Raw genomic sequence first — 9,760 nt, forward strand, 5'->3', positions numbered from 1 at the left:
GTAAGATCTGTTTTCCTGACCTCTGATCATGCACGTGGCTCTCCTCTGGACTCTCTCAAGCTTCTCCACATCCTTTTTGGATTGTGGAGCCCAATACTGGCTTATGTGTAATTTGTGTCCCTAGCCTATCAGAGTAACAGTGCAGGCAATCAAATACCAGTTTTTTTACCTATTTCCTGGGACACTAAAGACATTCAGAAAGATATAAGTTGTAGTGATAAGCGGGAAAAGATACAGCAGCCTTTCAACTTATTTAAGTGCTTGGAGAACCTATTGCCAAGTATTGATATTTTAAAATGCTTTTGAAAACAAAAATCTGTGTCTTTTGTTTGAGTTCCTGCCCTAACTTTATTTCTGAACCAGTGAAAATAAAAGAACAGTGCCCATCCAACACATTGTGTATAATTTTATTGTATTCATATAGAGAAAGAAATCAATACTAAAAAGGGAGGCTGCTTTACTCATTCACTTACTTTGAGTGCACATAAGCATTACATTTTGATCACCCTAACTGAGCTTAGGATAGTCTGAATGGCTGGGTGTACAAGCTCTCATCAGATGAGAGCTAACTTTAGATTGGTATAGGTCAACGTGACCTAACAAACAACTGCATGTTTCCCCAGCAGGGACCCAAGAGTGGGAAAAGCCCAGCCACACTTGACAGCCCCAGAGCTGTGCTGTTTTTAACAGTAGCCCCCCCCCAAAAAAACAAAACAAAACAAAACTTACCAGCCTTTTTTTTTATCCCTCTGACTAGCACACCCCTCCCTCCCTCCACCACCTTGCTTGCCTCAGACAGACTTATGCCTCCTTCTGGCAAGCAGTGATCCCAACTCAGGTACAGGCATACCTCGTTTTATTGCGCTTCTCTTTATTGCGCTTCGCAGATATTGTGTTTTTTACAAATTGAAGGTTTGTGGCAACCCTGTGTCGAGCAAGTCTATCGGCGCCATTTTTCCATGATGGTTAGCATTTTTTAGCAATAAAGTATTTTTTAATTAAAGTATGTACATTTTTTTTTAGACATAATGCTATTGCACACTTAATAGACTACAGTATAGTGTAAACATAACTTTTATATGCACTGGGAAACCAAAAAATTCGTGTGACTCGCTTTATTGCGATATTCACTTTATTGTTGTGGTCTGGAACCGAACCCGCAATATCTCCAAGGTATGCCTGTTTAGGCAACTTAACCTGGGAACACTTGTTCACACCCTTTGTTTCTATTGCCTGTGTTAGAATTCTTCTCTGTCTTTTTACCCCTATTGTAATAACTACAAACACGATGGAATGATTTGCCTTTCTCTCAGCCTCCTTACTCATACGTGCATATGCATGTACACACACAAACAGCCAGACCGCTGTAGAGTCCTTTAACTGTTTCTCATATTCTTAAGTTTTCAGCTTTTTTGCCTCCGTATACTTACCCCTTCAAGTGCCTCTATACTATCAATATTAACATAAATCAAGTCAGGAGCATTAATAATTTAAAGATGATATGATTGAACATCAAAAGCTGACTCTCTAATAGGAAGTTATCTTGCACTCAGTATTCTTTTGTAAAAGTCTTCATATTTAACTACTATGCAAATCAATTTCTGGATAGTATCTAACACGTGGTTGCAGTTTCTCAAGTAGTCATAGATTATTTCCAGCTGTATAAAAATACCTGGATATGCCTTTCTAGCACATGTCTTCATACCATAATATTTCTAATGACATACAGAAGCCTAATTTAAATTGCATTTTGTTTGGTCAGCATTGCAGCATGTTGGAGTACTAATGTGGGTCTGAGCAGAGCCTGACAATGGAGGGTTGGCAGCATTTTGTAAACAATGTCCAAAGCATGTGATTCACATGTATTAGTCTTCTGAAGGAGTATTTTAAAAGTCATGAAACTATTTATTCCTGAAACTAATTTTTTGTACTCACTAAAAAATAAGTTGGTATTCACAAGCAGTAACCCAAACAGAGCAAGTCAACTTCTGCCTATCACAACAATTGTTTATGAAGATCTATCACTTCTGTAGGCTGCCATATGAAGTTCGCTTTAAATAGTTAACATGATTTAATCCGTTTAAACTGAAGTCAGAAATTCTACAATAGATGTTTGAGAGATTCACGAAAGAGCTGGAGAAAATACTGTGGGGGTGAGGAACAAAAAAGAATCAGATGTTTAACTTTTCAAGATGACATATTCAGTAATAGAAGAGTAATTTCACAAGCTCATCTTATGCTCTGTATTTCAGTACAGCATTCAGAAAGCCTAAAAAAAAAGGTCCTTGGTTCATGCTGATATGTTGTAATGATATTTCTTCACTCCCTTCCCTTAGGATGCAAGTATACTTCTTCCCCAATGTCAACCTACTAGGATTTCTACTGGAGTGATACTCCATTGAAAGCAACTTCCCCAAAGCCCATACATCTCTTTACTCATTGTTGCTTTTTATAGTTTGTACCTACCTGTCGGTCTTTATCTGTTTTCTTTAAACACTTCTCCTTTCTCCCTTAACACTGCTCTTTGTGCAAGTTTATCTAAATATTCTTTGCATTTGTTCATTAAGGGCATGTTGATTTCTATACTAAGATTAATTTTGTCCCAGTGAGGGCAGTTATAACTGCTGAGGTGGAGGGTATAATGTCCTGCCTATAAAGAGAGAAATTCTGGTTCCTAATGAATAAATAATGCTCTGGCCCAGGTCCTTAAGAATCTCTAGTATTTGCAGGATTTGATCCAGGCAGTTGTTCTGCACTTCATAAATTATGTTGTTTGAAATTTAGTAGCATTTCTTTTTCTTTCTTTTGCTGTTGGATCCCTGTTTCTGACCTGGAAAGAGAGGTCCAACTATCTATTTATTATCGTGCATTTATTATCACACTGAATCTCATAAAATAAGCCTTCTCCATATTTTTTTTCCAAAAAACCCCAAAAAGTTTAAATATTTCATATGTCTCAGATTACAGTTTACCTGTTAGAACAGTTTTAATTTGCAAACCTGAAGGTCAAGGTTCATCTTAATTCAGACCCTTGTACATAAATCTTGTGTATGGTACAATCACATCAAATTAATGTACTAACATCATGTGAGCTCACATACTATATCAGCTGCAAAACTCGCTGGAGTGACTAAAAGATGAGGTTACTTTATTATAGCTTACCTGTGGTTATTTTTTAAATCAGTAAGCCAAAATCACTGCCAAATTTCACAATAACAGAAGCAGCCATAGACCCAATTTCATGGAAAACCCGAAGTGTCAGAGTACACCAGTGGGTCTGGACCAATAAACATTGGATTATATACTGTGTGCTTAGTGTTATTTTTAAACCATAAGGTAATCTTTTTGTTTAGCACTTTCTGAATTTGTTTTTAGAGGTTAAGGCAAAACAGGCTTACCTCATCTTTTATTGGCTGACCCTATTATCCATCAAAGTTTTGTGGTGGCAGTTCCATCCAGAGAATAATACATGCTGTGCCCCTTGGACAGATATTCAAAAAGCCGGAGCCTGAATTGATTCCATCTTTGCAGTGTAGTCTAACCTGCCTAGGTTGAACCGATTTGTAAAAGCTCAGACATTCCTTGTGGACTGAGGAAAGGCAGTCATATGCTTGCAGTAGCTCAGGCCAGGAGTGGGGGAGTGCTAGATCATGCCCTCAGCCGTAGGGAAGCTGTGCTGGGGAGGCATGGCCAGCTGGGGCAGTAGCTTTGGCTGAACTGGCCACAGAGGGGTTTAATTCCCCCCCTCCCTGTCCCACCAGCAGGGACCCAAGGGTCTGCTGGGCAATTTCTACCTCGTTCCTGCAGTGGCAGGCCAGGATGGCCCTTGAGGCAGAGGGGGCAGGGAGGGGAGTTACACCCCTACTGCCCTTGGGAGACTGCAGCTGGGTCTGCCTGCCCCAACTGCTGCTGCTGCCACTTGCTCCCTGCTTGGGGCAAGCAGCAATGTAAGCCCCCTTCACTGGATGCCAGTGGGAGGAGGAATAACCCCTGTCCCTGCCTCCCGCCTTAGGGGCTCTGATGGCCAGCATCTAGCTTCACCCCTGCCCCCAGCATCCAACGGAGGGTGCTTGCCCCAGGTACAGAGTGAGGAGCAGCAGCAGCAGCAGCTAGGGCAGGCAGACCCCACTGTGGTGACCCAGGACCAGAGGGTGGGAATAACCCCACTCCCTGCCTAGAAGCCCTGCTGGCCGGCATCTGGCGCCATCCCTGCCTCCACCCAACCATTGGAACTGCAAGGGGGAAGTGACTGTGATGGAGGCAGCAGCTGCTGTCATGTTTTCCCCAAATGTGAGCCCCTTCTTGGTGGGGGCCCCCGCTGCTGTGGACTGTGGCAGCAGCGGCAGTGCTGCAAGGGGCTCTGGCCCCCTCTGGGCCCTGGTCCTGTTACGTGCAGTCCAACGCAGCTCTGCCTGCCTTACAGTAGGGCCCCCCTGTTGGGAAGGGATTTGTGTTCCCAGACACTATGACAGGCTGCTGCCCCCATCAAGGGCCTTGCCCCATTGCTGCTGCAGCAGCCAGGCAGGGGCATGGCCAGATGCTGGCCAGCAGGGCCACTTAGGCAGGGGGCAGGGACGAAGGTTATTTCCTCTCTCTCTGGCATCTAATGGAGTGGTCTTATTCCATTGCTTGCCTCAAGCAGGGAGTGGGCAATCAGGGTGGGCTGACCGGACTGCAATCCCCTGAGGGAAGTAGTGGTAGAGGGGGGAATAACCCTGCTTCCTGCCCCCTCTGCCTTAGGGGTCATGCCAGCCCCCTGCTGCAGCAGTGATGGGGGCGACGCCTTGCAGACCCAGCTTGGGTCCTGGCCAATGGGACAGGGAGGAGGGGATTAAACTCCTCTCTGGCCAGACCCCCATCTCTGCCTGTCCCTACTTGTCCCTGCTCATCTGGGGAGCTGAGGGGCGGGGCCAGCCCTGCTGGGCCACAGCAGAGAGCCCACCCCAGAGAGCATGCCGGGATGCTGGGGGAGTCTGGTTTAAGTTAAACCAGGAAGGGGTCTGGGACAGACATTGCATAAACCAATTTGAGCTCACTCAGTTAAGTTTGATGCTACATTCAAGCAGGTTTATCTCAAACCAGTTTCGGACCTTTTGAAACTGGTTTATCTGCGCTGAATGTGTGTTCTTTACAGGTTTAAACCAGCTGCTGATCACTTAAACCAGTTTATGTATAATGTCTGTCTCTAGCCATGGCCTCTCAACAACAACATCTGTTGATTAGTAATTCAGGATGACCAGTGGAGTAAAAAGGATTTACAGTCATTTATGTATGCAAAATCCTTTGCTGCTTTGTTTTTTGGCCCTATCAGAATGTAACCCTACACTTAATTCACATTTAAAAGAATACTTGCAAATTGTGGAATATGACAAACTGTGAAATAATATAAACCAAAACAGATTTCTTTTAGAACTAGTTTTCACACAGAAATGCAAAAAAATGAAATGATTAATTATTAATTAATTATTAATATTATTGTGCTCCTGAAAATAATTAAGCTGTAAAATAAATGCACACAATCCTCTTCTTTTTCTTTGGTTAAGATATTTGTGGTGATTCCTGCACGTTTCATTTAGCGCACAGCTCTACTAGATCAACATCATAAAAAGGATTACGTTTTTATTGATGTGCATACAGGCTTCTTGATGTTATTCTCTTGTTAATTATTTTGTATTTTATTGATCTTGAAAGAAACTACTCCCCCCCTACCCCGTGAGTCAAAGTTTGGCTTTGGGTTCTCTCACTTAGAGCCAAATCTCCAGGTCCAGCATCATGCCTGAAAAATCCATAGTTAAAGTTGAAATCCAGGCCCTTTTACAACAAAGGCAACACTCCAGTTGACTGCCATGGAGCCAGGATTCCATCCCAGGACTGTACATAATCAGCCACATTAAACTGTAGAATAACTTTGTGGACATGATGTCAACCCAAAAGCTGAAGTAACATTGTATGGTTCCAAGGTACTTCCCACATATGAAGCATCCTTCTAACCTCCTTCTACCTTCACATGTCACTCGCTCTACATGGAATTCTGAAGAGCTGTATTCCAGTATGCTTAGAGAACGCATGTATGTTGTGTGTCTACCCTCTCCCTGACTGGAGCTGTGGAAATGGGGACTGGATTTTCCATGCTGTTCTTATTATAATCAGTGGGGACTGTGCACACGCATCTGGGGGGAAAAATTGGCCATTCTATATCTTCTTGCATAACATAAGTCATGTTCCTAAAAAAAAAAAAAAAAAAAAAAAATCAAAGATCAGTACGTTTTACAATTAATTTTGACATCATGGTTACTATCAGAACATTTGTAGGATGCGGACACATTTTCCCAGTTTCTGAAATTGAAGTTCAGTCCCTCCACCCATATTTAATATAGGTGTATAGACAGGATAGATTTCAGTTGTAGTGGGCTATTTCGTTTAGCAAAGTTTTCAAATATAAAGTAGCAAAAATCTGCATACCATAGGCTTTAGGTGTTCTTAATCTTTCATCTTCTGCAAGTATCAAATTTCATTAGAAAAATAAGCCATGGGCATTACAGACTAAGTACAGTGGCATTCATTATTCACAATGACAATTCCAAATATGAGCAGCAAAAGGGGAAAAATTAATCCAGCATCATACTTTGCATCTACATTTTCAAAAAGGTAAAGAAATTTTAGATGCAGTTTATTTAAATAATTCTGATTTGCAGCAAAGAACTTACAATTTTTAGCGACCTTTTCCTTCTTAAATGTTTATCTTTAGTGACAATATATAGGTTCTATCATAAATTGAATCTGCTATTGCTTTTTTAATGTTTTATAAACTATGTAAACTGCAAATGGTTATGATGTGAAGAGTTTGGATTAAATTGATATTTTAAGTAAACACATGTTATATATTTTGAGTTGCCATGATTGTTTTGAATTATTTAAAATCAAACATAAAACTATTCCTGTTAAGAACTTTAGACTCAGGCAGGGCATTATTTTCTATTAATAAACCTGAATGAAAGCAGAGCGAATCAGAATGGCTATTTCCTATCAGTTTAAAATATAATCAAGTGAAGCAGCTGTTCTTATTTTTAATATACTCTTTTAAAAATGGTATAGTTAATGAAAAATGTCTCTACTCATAAACCTTAAAATACTCACACATGTAAAAAGTCATAATGCTTTGGCAAATAGTACTTTGTAAGGAATGTGCATGAAATATACCTGCTTCATAACTACATCTCAGTATAAAGTGCACTCAATAATGTTGGGAAGCATGTTGAAAAAGAACCAAAAGGCCTCCAGCCAAACTGTGAACCTTTCACTGAAGTTCGAGAGCATTTATTCATACCAGTACTTCCAGTGAACTCAGTGGAGCTACTTGTGTGAATAGCTGCTTACCATAACAGTAAGGATTCACAATCCAGCCCTGATAGTGGGAAAATCAAAAAATATACATGTTTCTAGGAAAACTTTTTCTTGGGAGCACAGACATCTCAGTATGCTAAATACTATATATTTTCTTTTTCAGGTGTAATTCATGGATCATCCTTTGTACTTGATATAGATGATTTTCTTCTTAAAACCAGCCTCAAGGAAAGGAGCAGAACTCTGATAGGTCCTTTCAGCTGTTCGGCCAATGTAGAAGCCAAGTGGTGTAAGCACAGTGGCAATCCAGGGCCAGAGCACACCTTTCCAAAATTCCATGTTGACTTGAGAGGAGGTCTGATACAGGTCTGTGTGATGCGGGGGTTTTTATGGTTCTGATATTTAACTGAGTTTGCCTCGAATTATTCTGATTTTCTGTCTAAGTTGCCTGGAAATCATATAAAGCGTTACATCATGAGAGAGCTCACAGATTTGAAGGGAGGGAGGCTTGACGTTTTTCTGTTAAGCTTTGTTTTGGGGTGTTTTGTGCATTTTAAAATGTGTGCTTTTATATGAAACTACTGATAAAACAACTGAATATATAGCATTATTGATAACTGCTTCAGTCATTTTACTGTAGTTTAGCTATACAACTTGTATGTATGTATTTGTTCCCTTAAAAGTCCTGTATGAAGTAACTAACACTTAACATTTAGAACCCTGCTGTAAGTATGTGTGTGCGCGCGTGCGCTCATGCACTACGTGTGCATAATGGCTTGGGGCAACTTTAAAAAATGCAAATCAGATTTTTCTTTAAACTTACAGAAATTTCTCAGGGCAATAATTAGAAGTTATTGTTTGTTACAATTAGCACTTCGTTTTGCATCTATTCTCCCCTTCAGTTAAGTAGGTATATAGCTTGAAAACAGTTCAAGAAGCATGGGAGTTTCTGAAATGACAAGTACAGATTCTGTGTAATTCAAACAAGGTAGTAGTATGCATGTGTCCTGTTTTGATTAAAGTATTGTGGGATCTATAAGCACCGAACATTTTATATGTAACAGAAAGGAAATACTGATTGTTTTAGGACTTTCCCCTTCATGGAATTAAAAAGAAATTATTTAATATAAGTGTTATGATTAGAGGAGATTGAATAATACAAAAAAGTGATTTGATTATTTTCGTTTAAAAAGCAGGAAATTTATTTCACTGTTGTTACCTGTGATTTGTTGTTCACAATTTTTGAGTGTTGTCAAATCCCAGAAGTTTCACAACTTTGTTATTGAAGTGGAGTTTGATTATTGCTTGCCATTTTCAAAAAGTTTATTGGTCAGATAAAGAGCAAGAATATTGTTGTGTGACTGAGGCTGCCGGCAAACGTTACACTTAAGACATGATTATCCAGTTAATCGTGTCTTAAAGTGTAAACTAGCCACGCGTTCTGGGGATTAATGGTACAGTAAAGCAGGAAAAGCAGTTACAAAGGTATTATACAAAACATACATAATAACTTTGTGGCTGGTTTCCAGCACACCTTAAATTGAACATGTTGCAGGGATCTAGGGAAGATTGGAAACCCATCCCCCCCCACACCCTAGAGATTCCAGCCCCAGGGCCATCCTATGTTGTCGGATTCAAGCCTGAGAGTGGTCCCTGCCAGATGGAGATCAGCTAATCAGGATTGTCCCGGCTGTCTTAGGGCAGCCCCAGGACCTGATAATTGACTGATTGTTGGCTGGCTTCAGGGACTGCTTGGAGCCAGCCAACAATCAGCTGATTGTTAGGTACCCAATTTGCTGGTGCAGGCGGAGCCTGGGATTATATACTACAATTGGGATCTGATACCTAATCCTACAGTTGTACGTCCTGCCATTCAAGTGTGACATGGCAGGAGGCACGATTGTTGAGGTTGTGAATCAGATCCCATCATGCCTTCAAGTGAATGTCTATCAGTGGCCTAAGGTGGAATGTCACAGGCTACAAACAGGAAGTGGCTACAGTCAGTGCTGGCAACAACGTGCCAGCAAAACTTTTTACATAAAACTTTTCCGGAGTATTTATGAATTACAAGTACATTTGCATCAATGTGTGTGGGTTGTTTTAAATGGTGGCAAAGTGAAAAGGGGCTATCTCTGTAATAAAATTCACAACTAAAAGTTTAACCAACTCCAAATATGACTTCACCTGCCTCCAGTATTGATTTGTATCCAAACCAATGGGGATCCAAAATGCAATTGATTTCTTTGTGCTAGACTCTGTACAAATAGAGGCTTCTCTGTAGGGTATATTAGCCTGCAGGGACCTCCGTCCTAGTTTCATAGTTTCCAGGGTTGGAAGGGACCTGAGCAGATCATCGAGTCTGACCCCCTGCCATGGCAGAAAAGAGTACTGGGGTCAAATGACCCCAGCAAGGTGT

At 40.8% G+C, this 9,760-nt stretch overlaps 1 protein-coding gene across 1 annotated transcript in view; it reads left to right on the top strand.

Moving 5' to 3' along the window:
* VPS13B (vacuolar protein sorting 13 homolog B) overlaps positions 1-9,760 on the top strand; it is an 869,608-nt gene that overhangs the window by 730,843 nt on the left and 129,005 nt on the right. The window contains exon 36 of the mRNA XM_019545488.1: positions 7,508-7,710. Within this exon, the coding sequence (XP_019401033.1) occupies positions 7,508-7,710 (203 nt within the window). The remainder of the gene's footprint in view (positions 1-7,507; positions 7,711-9,760) is intronic.

The sequence above is a fragment of the Crocodylus porosus genome, unplaced genomic scaffold, assembly GCF_001723895.1.
Source record: "Crocodylus porosus isolate Cpor-Errol unplaced genomic scaffold, CroPor_comp1, whole genome shotgun sequence".
Classification (NCBI taxonomy): Eukaryota; Metazoa; Chordata; order Crocodylia; family Crocodylidae; genus Crocodylus; species Crocodylus porosus.